Genomic DNA, 16725 nt, shown 5'->3' with positions numbered 1-16725 from the left:
TTGATGGTCATGAGAGGATCCGTCGTACAAAATTTCAGGCAAATCGGATAGGAATTGCGACCTCTAGAGGCTCAAGAAGTCAAGATCCCAGATCGGTTTATATGGCAGCTATATCAGGTTATGAACTGATTTGAACCTTATTTGACATAGTTGCGGAAAGTAAGAATAAAATAAGTCATGCAAAATTTCAGCCAAATCAGATAGGAATTGCGCCCTCTAGAAACTCAGGAAGTCAAGTCCCCAGATCTGTTTATATGACAGCTATATCAGGTTATGAACCATATTAGGCACAGTTGTTGGATATCATAACAAAATACTTCGTGCAAAAATTCATTCCAATCGGATAAGAATTGCGCCCTCTAGAGGCTCAATAAGTCAAGTCCCCAGATCTGTTTATATGACGGCTATATCAGGTTATGAACCGATTTGAACCATACTTGGCACAGTTGTTGGATATCATAACAAAACACGTCATGAAAATATCATTCCAATCGGATAAGAATTGCGCCCTCTAGAGGCTCAAGAAGTCAAGACCCAAGATCAGCTTATATGACAGCTATATCAGGTTATGAACCGATTTGAGCCATATTAGGCACAGTCGTTGGATATCATAACAAAACACGTCGTGCAAAATTTCATTCCAATCGGATAAAAATTGCGCCCTCTAGAGGCTCAAGAAGTCAAGACCCAAGATCGGTTTATATGGCAGCTATATCAAAACATGAACCGATATGGCCCATTTACAATACCAACCGACCTAAACTAATAAGAAATACCAAATGGTACCAAAGTACCAAATGGTACCAAAGTACCAAATGGTACCAAAGTACCAAATGGTACCAAAGTACCAAATGGTACCAAAGTACCAAATGGTACCAAAGTACCAAATGGTACCAAAGTACCAAATGGTACCAAAGTATCAAATGGTACCAAAGTACCAAATGGTACCAAAGTACCAAACGGTACGAGTTGTGAATAGATTATTGAATAGCATGGCAAATTTCAGACCTCCAGCTCCATCTGTAAAGAAAGTAAAAAATGATACCAATTTTGGTACCAAAATGTATATAAAGTTTTAGTAGATCATTTAGTCACCTATCATATAGTCCTTAGTTGTACCTTCATGCCAAACTTCAGACCCCTAGCACCATCTATGAAGAAAGTACCAAATGATAATAATTTTGGTACCAAAATGTGAGAATGGTGTGTATATCATTAATCACCCATCATATATTTCTTAGTTGTACCTACATGCCAAATTCCAGACCACAAAATGGTACCAATAGTGGAATCAAAATGTACGCCATAATATTTCGCATTTTGCTTATTGCCCTCCCCCTTACCCTAATTTTCAGAAATGCCAGATCTCGGAGATGGGTGGTGCGATTTAAGCGAAATTTTGTGTGCTCTCATATAGTACTCTAAAAATAAAAATTTGGTATCCAAATTTCGGATGGGGTACCTAGGGAGGCCGCCCCACCCTAAAACCTACCAAATATATATTTAGACCGATCACGACAATATGGGACTCAAATGAAATGAACTTAGGATAAGAAAACGTATCTGATATCCACCCAAAACACCCAAAAATCGGAAATATTTACCGACCATGGCAATATGGGACTCAAATGAAAGGTATTTGCGAGTAGAATACGAATCTGATATCCAAATGTGGGACCATGTTTCTGGGGGTCCACCCCTTCCCCAAAACACCCCCCAAACAGGACTTATTTACTGCCCTTGGGAATATGGGGCTTAAATAAAAGGTATTTGAATGTAGAATTCGAATCTGATATCCAAATATGAGACCAAGTGTTTGGGGTGCCGCCTCTCCCCAAAAACCTCCCCCAAAGTGGACACATTTATGACCATAGCCACATGGGGCTCAAATGAAAGATCTTTGGGAGTAAAGCACAAATGTGATATCAATATTCGGGAAAAGTGTCTATGGGGCCACCCCACCCCCACAACACCACCCCACCCCCACAACACCACCCAACCCCCTAAACACCCCTAAATCGGACATATTTACCGATCATGGCAATATGGGACTCAAATGAAAGGTATTTGAAAGTAGAATACGAATCTGATATCCAAATATGGGACCAAGTGTTTGGGGGGGAGCCTCTCCAAAAACATCCTCCAAAAGGGAAAAATTTACGACCATAGCAATATGGGGCTCAAATGAAAGGTCTTTGGGAGTAAAGCACGAATCTGATATCAATATTCGGGAAAAGGGTCTACAGGGCCACGGCACCCCAACAACACCACCCAAATAGGAAGTAGTTGCTGACTATTGCAATATGAGTCTCAAATAAGGGGGTTTTTAGAGTATATTTGTTTGTATATTTTTAGATGTATATTTTCAAGGCCAACTCACTGAGTGGTAGTCCATCCCCAAGCCGGTCATGCTTGCCGACTATGGAAATATGGGGCTCAAATTAAAGGTATTTGGGAGTAGACCACGTATCTGATATCAACATTAGAGGCCAACTGCCAAGGAAACGTCCCACCACCATAACCACCCCCCAAATTGGACGTATTTGCTCACCAACACAATTTGGGCCTTAAAGAGAATGGAACTAAATATTTATAGTTTTAGGGCCAATACCCCAAACCGCACATATTTGCTGCATTTTGCAATAAGGAGTTTAGATGAGATTAGAAAACGAATTTGATATCCAATTTTGAGGCCAATGGCAATATGGGGTTCAAATAAATGAGAATAGAGCTCGTTGCTGATATATTTTCCGGGCTTAGTGTTTGGGGGACTACCCCAATCCCCAAAACACCCCTAAATCGGGCATATTTACCGAGCAGGTCAATGTGGAGCTTAAATGGTATTGGGGGGTAGAGCAAGAATTGATACCCACTTTCGGGGCCAATTTTCTGGGGGTCTACCCCTTTCCCAAAAAAACCCCACAAACAGCAGTTTGTTACTGACCATCGCAATATGGGGCTCAAATAAAGGTATTTGGAAGTAGAATACGAATTTGATATCCAAATGTAGGACCATGTATTTGGGGCATCACCCCTTCCCCAAAACACCCCCAAAGGGAAAACATTTTTCGACCATGCCAATATGTGGCTCTAATGAAAGGTATTTGAGATTAGAAAACGAATTTGATAACCTATTTTGGGGCCATGCGTTTGGGGGACGCTTCATCGTGTTAACTCCCCTTGACCAATGGCAATATGGGGTTTAAATAAATGGTATTTGAAAGAAGAGCGAAGAAAGAAGGCGAAGTATCTGTGGGAAAGAAGGCGAAGTATCTGTGGGACCACCTCACCCCCGAAGACACTCCTATATCAGATATTATGAGAATATCGGGCTGAAATAAAGTATTTTACGAATGGAGTACACCTTGCATCCAAACTTAAATTCGTAGACCAACAAAGATCATATGGGATTCAGATGAAGGCATTTATATTAGTAAACTGTTACTCAAGCGATATACTATTTTCGTAGCATGGTATTTCACTAAAATCTCTTTACTTGTTTGCATGTACTTTTTTGTTTTCCAACGCCAAATTCCACAAAGATAGGAACATAAATAGTTATAGTCCCATATAAACCAATATCCCAAATTAACTTCTCAACTCCTTTGAAGCTTAAATTTCTCACGAGTTTGAGCTGATTTTTCTCTGTTTGGAAATATACTTCTACTAACCATCCCCTCACCAGGCCTGAAGCCTAAGAGTGTGTTGCTTGTGCCTAAAGCATCTACGTATGCTGTCAATTCCTTTTAAGGCGAAAATAGTAAAATAGAACCGGTTATCAAATAACACAAACCATCTGTAGTTAAATTGCTTCTGAACAACAAGCCCAAAAAGATATGTATTTTTCAAACAGATAAAGCAAATTTAAATTTTGGTTCAACGACTTTGAGATAAGCCGCGACAATATAACAATTTTTTTTAAATTCTGCCATGATATGAAATGGCAGTATTGCCGGAGATTCCTAACTGAAAACATCATGGAACGTTGGCAAAATAAAATCGCAGTAGTTACTGGTGCCAGTTCGGGTATTGGCGCGGCAACAGCCAAAGCCTTGGTCGCCAAAGGCATGATTGTGGTGGGCCTCGACAGACAATTGGAGAAAATGGAAAATGAAATTAAAGCATCAATTCCTGCCGAGCTTCAAGCCAAATTCCATTGCAAAAAGTGTGATGTCTCCAAAGAGGAGTGTGTCAAAGAGACTTTCAATTGGATTGTCAATACTTTTGGTGGTGTAGATGTTTTGATCAATAATGCCGGAATTATAACGAAATGCAATCTATTGGATGAAAATAATTCTGAAGATATTCGAAATACTTTTGAGGTTAATGTTTTGGCCGGGGTATGGTGTACCCGTGAAGCCTTTCACAGCATGAAACAGCGTAATTTCGATGGCCATATTGTAAACATTTGCAGTATCATGGGTCATAGCATACCCGCGGGTACGGGATTTCCCCTCAACATCTATCCATCAACAAAACATGCAGTCAAAGCAATGACGGAGGTTTTGCGACAAGAGTTGCAAAATCAACATACCAAAATAAAAGTGACGGTATTTAGGCAAAGATTCCTTACAATATATTGAAGTTTTATTACGATTTCCTTCTATTTACAGAATATCAGTCCCGGTGGTGTAAAAACTGCTATATACGGTCCTACATACCCGGACATGCCTACAGTTTCAGGTGAGGACATTGCCGATGCCATAGTCTATTGCATACAAACACCACCACATGTGCAAATTCATGAGATGATAATAAAACCCATTGGAGAGCAGTTCTGAGGAAAGATAAAGAATGTTGAGATACTTCATTGGGTTGGTGGGTATAACCTTGACCTTGTGGGCCTTATCAGCGACAATAGAAACATTGTTTGGAATTATAATCTTTTGATAATGTGAAAAAATAGTTTTGGTTTGTATGTGGGTAACAGTGGCAAAAGATTATTGGAAGAATGTAATTTCCAAAGAAATTTTTATTACAATTACTTACACTATTGTATATAAATCTAATTAAAATAAAGTACTTATAGAATTTTTTTGTTTTGTGAAGAGTGTATGAATTGTTTTGAAAATTATTACAATTAATTTTTTTTTTTCATATATATAAACAAACATAAAAGTTCGCGATACTTGTGGTTTTTCTACAAAATTCGTCAATATTGACTTTGAGAAATTTATCCGACTGTAACATTGAAATAATTTTACTTACATTTATAGAAAGTGACTTACCTGAAAAGAAAACAGAATATTAAATATGATTAATCCATTGTATAATAAGTAAAAAGGCATTAAGTTCGGCCAGACCGAACTTTGAATACCCACCACCTCGGGTGTGTATGTAAACCCCCTTTTGCCACAATCTGGTGAAAATTGGATAATTTATAATTTCACCATATTTGGGTCGGATGGTATGTCGCCTAAAACTACTCACTTTTTCAAATTTCAACGAAATCGGATAAAAAATTTATCTTTTATGGGCTTCAGACCCTTTATCGGCAGATTGCTCTATATAGAAGCTATATCTAAATATTGTCCGATACAAACCATATTTGGGACGGACGTCGGGAGACATGAAACTACCTACTGTTTCAAATTTCAACGAAATCGGGTAATAAATAGAGCTTTTATGGGCTTCAGACCCTTTATCGACAGATCGGTCAATATGGCAGCTATATCTTAATATAGTCAGATCTGAACCATATTTGGGTCCTATGTTGGGAGGCTTAAAATGACCCATTGTTTTAAATTTCAGCGAAATCGGGTAATAAATAAAGCTGTTATGGGCTTCAGACCCTTTATCGGTAGTTCGGTCTATATGGCAGCTACATCTAAATATAGTCCGATCTGTACCATATTTGGGTCGGATGTTGAGAGCCTCAAAACTGCGCACTATTCCAAATTTCAGGGTAATAAATAAAGCTGTTATGGGCTTCAGACCCTTTACCGGGAGATCGGTGTATATGGCAGCTATGCTAAATATGAACCGATCTCATCCATATTGCCGGTCAGTTGCCGGGAGGCCTAAAATAACTCACTATTGCAAATTTCAACGAAATCGGGTAAAAATTATAGCTTTTATGGTCCTCAGACCCTTTATCAGGAGATCGTTCTATATGGTAGCTATGTCTAAATATAGTCCGACCTGAACCATATTTGAGTCAAATGTCGGGAAACCTTAAACTACTCACTATTTCAAATTTACGCAAAATCGGATGAAAAATAAAGTTTTTATCGGTATTAGACCTTTAGCGGAAAATCGGTCTATATAAGCAGCTATATCCAAATATGGTCCGATTTGGACCGTTCAATAACTTAAACAGCGTCAATATTTAAATTTTTGAAGGATCTAGAGTGATTACAACAGACGGAAGGACAGACACACGGACATCGTTAAATCGTCTTAGAATTTTACGACGATCCGAAATATATATACTTTTTAGGGTCGGAAATGGATATTTCGATGTATTGCAAACGGAATGACAAAACGAATATACCCCCTATCCTACGGTGGTGGGTATAAAAATGAAATTTTCGTGCTTTGTTTGTTTGTTTATTTATTTGTTAGTTTGTTTGTCTGTTCCGTATAGACTCAAAAACGGCTGAACTGATTTTCATGAAATTTTCACAAATGGTAGAGTTTGGACCCCCGGCTACTACATTTTTTGATATCCGAAGGGGAGGGGGGGCGGACTCTCCCCCATACCCCAATTTTTAAAAACGCCAGATCTCGGATATGCGTGCATCGATTTAAGCGAAATGCCACTTTATGGTACCCTAAAAACACGAAAATGGTAAAAAATTTTGGGGTCAAATAACCTGGGGGGACGCCCTATCCCAAAACCCTCCCGAACGGACATGTGTACCGATTGGGACAATATGGGTATCAAATGAAAGATATTTAAGAGGAGAGTACGAATTTGGTTTACATATAGCACTCTTAATTGTCGGGGGGTCCCCCAACCCCAAAAAAAGCCCCAAGAGGACACTTCCATCGCTTTGGGCAAAATGGGTATCAAATGAAAGGTATTTAAGAGTGGAGTACGAACTTGGCATTAAAATGTTACCCTAAGAGTCGGCAAGAAATATGATTTTGAATGTAGATAACCTATACAAAACAATTAATGAGTGTGAATCAGAACGAGACCCGCAGCCCTGAATATCTTGATTGCCTCATTCAAAGTGCCGGATATTATGGGGCCCAAACAAAATCGTGCTCTAGCACGATTATTTCAGGGGCCGCCTCTAAACTCCCTTCAAACCGGTCATGTTGCCTACTATGGCGATAAATAATAGGTATTTGATAGTAGAAAACGAATTTGATATCCGATTTTGAGGCTAAATGTTTGGGGGTCGTGTCACCCCATAAACTCTCCCTACACCAATGGTAATTAGGGCTCAAATTAAAGAAATTTGATAGTAGAGCACGATGCTGATAGTTTTTCAGGACTAAGTACGTGGGTGGCCGCCCACCCTGTTTACCCCTCAAACTGGACATGTTAGTGGATTATGGCAAAAAGGGGCTCAAACCTGTATCTGTACCTCATAAACTCCCATCAAACCACACTTATATAACGAGTATAGCAATATGTAGCTTCAATGTGGTTTTTGGGAGTGGAGTATGAATCTGAGAACCATTTTCGGGGCAAAGAGTGTGGCTACTCCAATCAACCAGCAAATCCAAGAGAATGAAGTAAATCTAACATCCAAACTTTAATGGGCGAACCCTACCCTTATCCTATTTTCAAAAACGCCAGATCTCGGAGATGGGTGCTGCGATTTAAACGAAATTTAGTTTGTTTATAATAACTTAAATACTGAAATATGTATTAGGGTGGAATATCTAGGGGGCCGCCCCACCTCCAAAGCCACCAGCCAAATGAAATATAAACCAATAATCACAATATGAGACTCAAATGGAAGGTATTTGAGACCAGAGCACGAATCTGATATATGGGGATCTGCCTCACGCCCAAAAACACCCCCATACCGGACATTTTTACCGACCATAGCAATATAAGGCTCAAATGAAAGGTATTTGGAAAAAAAGCACCAATATGATATCCACATTAGCGCCAAATATCTGAAAGGCCGTACAAGCACCCCAAACAGGACTAATTTCCTGGCGTGACCGTATAGGGCTCAGATAAAATAAGAGTGTGAAAGAAGGCGAAGTGGACCGGGCCCTGCCCAGCAAGTCTTATATATTAAAATAAATTTGAGTTTGTTTGTTTGTGTGTTCCGTATAGACTCAAAAACGGCTGAACCGATTACCTTGAAATTTTCACAGATTATGTAGGTTGGTCTGGAGGGAAACATAGGCCATATAATTGTTTGATATCGGAAGGGGGCGGACCCTCCCCCTTACAGCAAAAACACTAAGCAAAAATAAAAGTGTATCGATTAGGACAATATGGGACTCAAATGAAAGGTATTCAGGAGTAGAGTACGAATTTCATATTAAAAATTGGGTCCAAGTAAATGGGGGCCGCCCAAACCCCAAAACACCCTAAAATAAGTTTAGTGGACGAACATGACAATATGGGACTCAAATGAAAGGTATTCGGGAGTAGATTACGAATATAGACAGGAAGAAGAAATAGGCTTTATAATCTGTTGATATCGGAAGGGGACGGACCTTACCAAAAACACCACCCAAAATCAAAAGTAGACTGATTAGGACAATATGAATACAAAATGAAAGGTATTGAAGAGTAAAATACGAATATGCTATTAAAGATCGGGTCCAGGTATCGAGGAAGTCGCCCTAACCCCACAACTTCTAAAAGCAGACAAATAGAACGTCAATTTCAATATGGGGCTTAAATGAAGGATATTCGGGTGTAGATTACGAATCTGGCTTACAAAATCAGATCGAAGTATAGGGCGTCACCCCACCCACAAAACGCTCCAAATGGGCATATAACCTATTATGACTATATGGGACTCGGATTGTTTGTTTGTTCCGTAGAATCAAAAACGGCTGAACCGATTTTATTAAAATTTGCACAGATTGTGTAGGTTTTTCTGGAAGGAAACATATACAGGTCATAAAATTTTTAGATATCGGATGGTGGCGGACCTTTCCCCTTAACCCAAAAACGCCACCCAAAACCAAAAGTGGACTGATAGGCACAATATGGGTATAAAATAAAAGGTATTGGAGACTAGAAAACGAATATCGTATTTAATTTTGGAACAAAGTACCCAGCGAGCCGCCCCAACCCCAAAACTCCTCTAATCATCCTATCAATATTGGACTCAAATGAAAAGTATTCGGCAGTAGATTATAAATATGGCATACAAAATTAGGTTCAATTTATAGGTCCACAAATGGGCATATCAGCCGACTATGGCTATATGGGATTCAAATGAAAGATATTTAGGAGTAGATTACGAATATGACATTAAAATTTGCGTTAAATAGGTAAATTGTGTCATTATGTCAATACGGGACTCAAATGAATGGTATTCGAGAGTAAAATAAGAATTTGATATCCAATTTTGGAGCAAAATGTTTGGGGGTCCTAAATGTCCTAAATCACCCACTAAACTGAACTTCATTTCCGACTATAGCAATATGGAGCTTAAATCAACGGTACTTGGGATGAAAGAACGAATTTGATATCTATTGTCAGGCCAAAGTGCCGGTGGCCGCCCCAGCCTCAAAACATCCTCCAAACGGTATATATTTTTACTGACCATGACAATATGGGCCCAAACTAAAGGGATTTGTGATTGGAACTCGTATTTGATAATATATATCAGATTCCTGTTCAGAAAATATATATCAAATTCATGTTCAACTTTAAAATATCTCTTATTAAAGCCCCATTTTGGAATACGTCGTATATGGGTGGTGTTATGGGGATAGGGTGGCCCATAGACACTTTTCCCGAATATTGATATCAAATTCGTGCTTTACTCCCAAAGACCTTTCATTTGAGCCTCATATCGCTATGATCGTAAATTTATCCTCCTTGGGGGTGTTTTTGGAAGAGGCGGCCCCCTCCCAAACTTTTATTTGAGCCCCGATTTCTCCATGGTCAGTTAATAAGCCCTGTTTGGGAGGTGTTTTGGCGAAAGGGTGGACCCCAAGAAACTTAGTCCCACATTTGGATATCAGATTCGTATTCTACTCGCAAATACCTTTCATTTGAGTCCCATATAGCTATGGTTGGTAAATATGCCCGATTTAGGGGTGTTTTGGGGGGTTGGGGTAGTCCCCCTAACACTCGGTCCGACAATTGGAAATCAGATACGTTTTCTTATTCTACATACCTTTCATTTGAGTCCCATATTGTCGTGATTGGTTCAAATATATATGTGGTAGGTTTTGGGGGTGGGGCAGCCCCCCTTAGGTACCCCATCCGTAATTTGGATACCAAATTGCTATTTTTAGGTTACTATAAGAGAGCACAAAAGATTTAGCTTAAATCGCACCACCCATCACCGAGATCTAGCGTTTCTGAAAATTAGGGTAAGAGGGAGGGTCCGCCCCCCTTCAGATAGGAAAAAAAAATAGTTCCCTTTTTTCACCACGGGATCATTATGCACTATCAGTGAAAATTTCATAAATCGGTTCAGCTTTTTTTGTTTCTATAAGGAGCACACAAACAAACAAACACAAATTGATTTGTAAACCCTACACCACTACTGTGGTACAGGGTATTATAGCTTAGTGCATTTGTTTCTAACACCCAGAAGGAAGAGAGATAGACCTATTGATGAGTATACCGATCGACTCAGAATCACTTTCGGATTCGGTTTAGCTATGTCCGTCTGTCCATGTTAATTTGGGAACTACCTACAGATCGCAGTTTTCATCGGAAAATTTGTTTCGGATTCATAGAAAAAATCGGTTCAGGTTTCGATATAGCTCTCATACATATGTTCGTCCGATTTGCAGTAATAATGCACTAAAAAGGTTATTTGTTAACCGATTTTCTCGTAATTTGGCAGGAGGGATTTTCTTATGACTTTCGACATTACTGGTGAATTTCATAGATATCGGCTTAGATTTAGATATAGCTGTGATATATGTATATCGCCCGATTTTCATTCCAAGAGCCACTGCAAGCGCATTTATTAACCAATCTTGCCAAAATTTTGCTTAACGCTTTGCTCTGCGACTACCACAATATATGGGAATTTTGGTCCAAATCGGTTTAGATTTAGACAAAGCTCCCAAGTATATATTCGTCAGATTTTGGGTAATTTGCAATAATGTTGTCATTTGTCAACCGTAGTTATTACAGTTTGAACATATTGGCTCGATATTTAATAGGGTTTGTTCAATAACCCATCTGAAAACATCCACCGAGGTCCATCAAAATTGATTCAGAATTAGATATAGCTCCCACATTATACTTATAGGGTAGGTGTAGGGTATTATATAGTTGGCACTGCCCGACTTTTGGTCCAATTGGAACCTTAAACAATTGCCATATCTATTTAAGGTTCTACCTGTTACTCCAGACAAATCAAATATTGGGTTGCCCAAAAAGTAATTGCGGATTTTTCATATAGTCGGCGTTGACAAAAAGTGTAAAAAAGTATATTTGATTAAAGTTCATTCTAAGTTTTATTAAAAATGCATTTACTTTCTTTTAAAAAAATCCGCAATTACTTTTTGGGCAAGCCAATACAGCTTTACCCCCTTTGTTAAACTAACTTTCCTATTCTATGGAAACCACCATAGGACTCACAACATCCATTTAAGAGTATCAGCAGCACGCTTTTAGTTAGACAATGTCCAGTGTGTGTGTGTGTCATAAGATTAGAATTCAAAACAAACAAAAATGCAAAAACAACAATTTTACAATGACCTATTGCTAAATTAGAAAAAAGAACAAATAAACAAACAGTTTTATAATTTTTGTCAAATCACTGTCAATAATTTTGGCTTGCCCAGATATATGTGCACACATAGAATTTAATTTAAAAAAGCTGTTGAGTCATGCTAGGTGTTCTTTTTGTTATTAAATAATAAAGAGACAATAAAAACAAAATTGAGTGTGTCCAATAGAGGCACAATATGCTTGAGATAGCAATCAAGTTTTAAAACAAGGAAAAACGTTCTAGTTCAGCCCGGCCGAATCATGGGTACACACCTCTTCAACTAATTTAGTTGAAGAGCTCATGGCTACTAGGGAGATGACTTTTTGATTTTTTTTTTTAATTATTTTCTACTGCACAGATGAATGAACTTTTCACTCTTAATGACTAAAAGAACGTCTATTTTATTTTTATATTAAAAAAGGTCACCTACAAACCGTTTTGAAATTATATTTTTGTGAAAAAATTTATTTTGTTTCTTTTTTTTATCATTCAAATCCAAAACTGAAAAATGTGTAAAATATTGGGTTGCCCAAAAAGTAATTGCGGATTTTTAAAAAAAAAAGTTAATGCATTTTTAATAAAACTTAGAATGAACTTTAATCAAATATACTTTTTTTCTAAAGCAAGCTAAAAGTAACAGCTGATAACTGACAGAAGAAAGAATGCAATTACAGAGTCACAATTTGTCAACGCCGACTATATGAAAGATCCGCAATTACTTTTTGGGCAACCCAATACAATGTTCAGCATTCATTTATGGTCCGAATCGGACTATAACTTGATATAGCTGCAATAGCATAACAGTTCTTATTCAATATTCTTTTTTGTGCCTAAAAAGAGGTACCGCGCATAGAACTCCACAAATGCGATTCCTGGTGGAGGGTATATAAGATTCGGCCCGGCCGAACTTAGCACGCTCTTATTTGTTTTCTTTTAACATCCCCCTTCATATTAAGCAGCAGTCATTTTCAGCAAACAATAGACTTTTTAGTGGTCAGCCTGCTGCTCTGAAATTGCAGAACTACTGCTGTAATAGCAGAACTGCTGCTATACCAGCATCAAAATTAACTACTAATACTCAGCAGACAGTGTTCGCTATTTTCAGCACACTTTTTTCTATGAGCGTCCAAACTTTGGCTAAATAATTTTACTCGGTTTGCAAAAAATTTATTTATTTTTAGTTCTATTTCTTGTATTCCATAGAGCATAAGTCCCGGTTGTGTTCGCACAGAATTAATAGAAAATAACTCCCTGCCTATCTCCGGCCTCCCCTATGATGGCCAGTGAAGATATAGCTAATGCTATTGTTTGATGCCTACAAACTCCACCACATGTTCAAATACATGAAATGATAATAAGACCAATCGAAGAAAGAGTGTAAAAACAATGTTTCACTCATATTTACCGACAAAACATGATGTTTGTCACTAAAACACAATTGAAGCTTTTTTTATGACAAGTTTATTTCATAGTTTTAGGCAACCACCCAGAAGTTATAAAAGAACAAGTAAAAGCGTGCTAAGTTCGGCAGGGCCGAATATTGGGAACCCACCACCATATATTCTGCTAAAAATTTATACAAAGTTAACTTAGTTGAAGGGCATAATTTTCTTCTAGATTCCTAAGTTCTGTCAAACCTACAAATTAAAGCTTCTAGGAACCAAATAAGGATGATCGGATAAGTGACCGTTTAAATCGGAGCTACATCAGGTTATAGACCGATTTAGACCGTGTTTGGCACACTTGTTGAAAGTCATATCGGAACACCGCATGCAAAATTTCAGCCAAATCGGACAAAAATTGCGGCTTGTAAGGGCTCAAGAAGTCAAATCGGGAGATCGGATGTAAACCGATTTGAACTGTACTTGACATAGTAGTCATAACGGAACCCCACATGCAAAATATCAGCCAAATCGGAAAAAAATTGCGGCTTGTAAGGGCTCAAGAAGTCCAATCGGGAGAACGGTTTATATGGGAGCTATATCAAGTTATTGACCAATTTCGACCGTACTTGGCACAGTTGTTGGAAGTCGTAAGTCAAATCGGGAGATCGGTTTATATGGGAGCTATATCTTAATCTCAACCGATATGGCTCATTGCAATCCTCAACGACCTACATCAGTACTAATATCTGCGCAAAATTTCAGGTGACTAGCTTTAACCGTTCGACCGCTATTGTGATTTCGACAGACGGACGGACATGGCTAGTTCGATTAAGAACGTCGAGACGATTAAGTATATTAATACTTTATGGGGTCTTAGACGAATATTTCGAGGTGTTACAAACGGAATGACTAGATTAGTATACCCCCATCCTATTGTGGTGGGTATAAAAAGTTCGCATATACTCAGTTTTTAACAGCAACCATTAGTTTATCAAAAGTAAAAATTTTTCGAGCAAAAACAAGTAAATTTAAGTGAAACCCGATTATAAATGCACCTTTTATGGGGCCAAGACTTTAAATCTAGATATCGGTCTATATGGCAGCATTATCCAAATCTGAACCGATTTGGGCCAAGCTTCAGAAAAAAGTCGAAGAGTCTACACAAGTCACTGTCCCAAATTTTGGCGAAATCGGACATTAAATGCGCATTTGATGGCCCCAAAACCTTACATCCAGAGATCGGTCTACATGGCAGCTATATTCAAATCTGGACCGATCTGGGCCAAATCGAAGAAGAATGTTAAAGAGCCTGACGCAACTCACTGTCCCAAATTTTGGCGACATCGGATTAAAAATGTACCTTTTATGGGGCCAAGACTTTAAATCTATGGCAGCATTATCCAAATCTGGACCGATTTGGGCCAAGCTTCAGAAAAAAACCGAAAAGCCTAACACAACTCACTGTCCCAAATTTCGGCGCCACCGAACAATAAATGCGCCTTTTATGGCCCCAAAACCTGAAATCGAGAGATCGGTCTATATGGCAGCTATATCCAAATCTCGACCGATCTGGGCCATATTGCAGAAGTATATCGAAGAGCCTGACGCAAATTTGAGAAAATTTCGTCCATATATCTGTTGAAATCACGCTACAGTCTTTTAAAATAGAGATATGGAACGGTAACTAAGTCCAGATTCTCTTTTTCGATAAGCAGGTTAAGCTCGATGATGGGCTACATCGGACTATATCTTGAAATAGCCCCCATATAGACCAATATGCCGATTTTGGGGTTTTGGTACCATTAAAACCACATTTATTATCCGATTGCGCTGAAATTTGGGACAGTGATTTGTGTTAGGCCATTCGACATCATTCTTCAATTTTACCTAGATCGGTCCAGAATCAGATATAGTTGTCATATAGACCGATCTCTCGATTTAAAGTCTTGGGCCCTTAAAAAGCACACTTATTGTGTGATTTTGCTGAAATTTGGTACAGCTAGTTGTATTATGCTCCTCAACATTCCTGTACGGCCCAGATCGGTCCAAATTTGGATATAGCTGCCGCATAGACCGATCTCTCGATTTAAGGTGTTATGCCCATAAAAGGTGAATTTATTAACAGATTTCTCTAAAATCTGGTACAGTGAGTTGCGTTAGACCACTCGACATCCGAACCGATTATGGTTAAGTTTCGTCTATATTTCGATGTAACTGCCATATAGACCGATCTCTCAATTTAGGGTCTTGGGCCCAGACCAGTCGTATTTATTGTCTGATTTCAGACGCATAGACCGATCTTTTGATCTAAGTTTTTAGGCTTATAAAAGGAGCAGTTATTGTCCGATTTCGCTGAAATCCGGTATAGCGAGTTGTGTTTTACACCTCGACATCCCTGTTCAATACGGCCCAGATCGGTGCAGGTTTGGATGTAGCTGCCATATATACAAATCTCCCGATTTAAGGTTTTAGGCCTATGAAAGGTGAATTTATTAGTCGATTAGTCGCTGAAATTTGGTACAATGAGTGCTGTTAGGCCCTTCGACATTCGTATCGTATATGGTATGATCGGGCCATATTTGGACATAGCTGCCATATATACCGATCTCCCAATTTCACACAGTGGGCTGTATTAGGCTTTTCAGCATTCGTGTTCAATATGTTTTAGATTGGTCTATATTTGGATATAGCTGGCATTATATGGCAGTATTTGTATACTGATTTAAGTTTTTAGGTGCATTTCTAACCGATGAATTCGGTTCAATGAGTTGTGTTAGACCCTTACATAGCCTTATTGAATGTGGTGGAGATAGGGCTATATTTAGATATAAAGGATGATTTTTTAAGAGCTATTGGAAAGTTTTTAAAAAAAAACATAAAATTCAGAAAAAAACATGAAATTTTTTTTAAATCGATAGTACGGTCCATATATTTTAATGTTTAAAGATTATTTCATGCAAATGTTGGCCGTGACTGCGTCCCAATGGTCCAACCGCTTAGTCCAATTTGGGCATACTCTTTCCAACATTTCGGCCGGTATCTTACGAATAAATGCTTCAATGTTGTCTTCTAATACGTCAATTGAAGCGGGCTTGCCTGTATAGACATGTGCTTTAACATAGCACACAAAAAATTGTATTAAGGCTTTAAATCGCACGATCTTGGTGGCCTATTGACCGGTCCTGAAGGTGAAATAAAAGGTTCACCGAACTCGCCTCTCAATAAGTCCATTGCAACGCGTGCTGTATGGCTTGTGGCCCCATTTTGTTAAAACCACATGTCATGCAAATCAAGCTCTTGCATCTCGGGCAAAAAAGTAGGAAAATTTCTCACGGTAGCGCTCACCATTCACAGTTATGTTACGGTTCGCATCATCTTTGATGAAGTACGGTCCAATGATACCACCAGCCCGTAAACCGCACCAAACTGCGACCATTTCTGGATGCATTGGTAGCTCTTGCAATACTTCTGGCTGATTTTCACTTCAAAATCAATAATTCTGC

The 16725-nt window shown here is 38.6% G+C and overlaps 2 protein-coding genes across 2 annotated transcripts in view; one reads left to right on the top strand and one right to left on the bottom strand.

Annotated features, from left to right (window-relative positions):
• The window catches only part of LOC106095989 (uncharacterized), a 173435-nt gene that overhangs the window by 59643 nt on the left and 97067 nt on the right, over positions 1–16725 (bottom strand). The gene's annotated exons all lie outside the window — the stretch shown is intronic.
• On the top strand, positions 3949–4930 carry LOC106095991 (farnesol dehydrogenase). Its single transcript, XM_013263478.2, has 2 exons — positions 3949–4550; positions 4614–4930. Exons 1-2 carry the CDS (start codon positions 3978–3980, stop codon positions 4779–4781), a joined length of 741 nt encoding a protein of 246 aa, XP_013118932.2. The 5' UTR covers positions 3949–3977; the 3' UTR covers positions 4782–4930.

This window comes from Stomoxys calcitrans, chromosome 4 (genome assembly GCF_963082655.1).
Source record: "Stomoxys calcitrans chromosome 4, idStoCalc2.1, whole genome shotgun sequence".
Taxonomy (NCBI): Eukaryota; Metazoa; Arthropoda; class Insecta; order Diptera; family Muscidae; genus Stomoxys; species Stomoxys calcitrans.
This window is presented reverse-complemented; position numbering and strand designations above follow the sequence as displayed.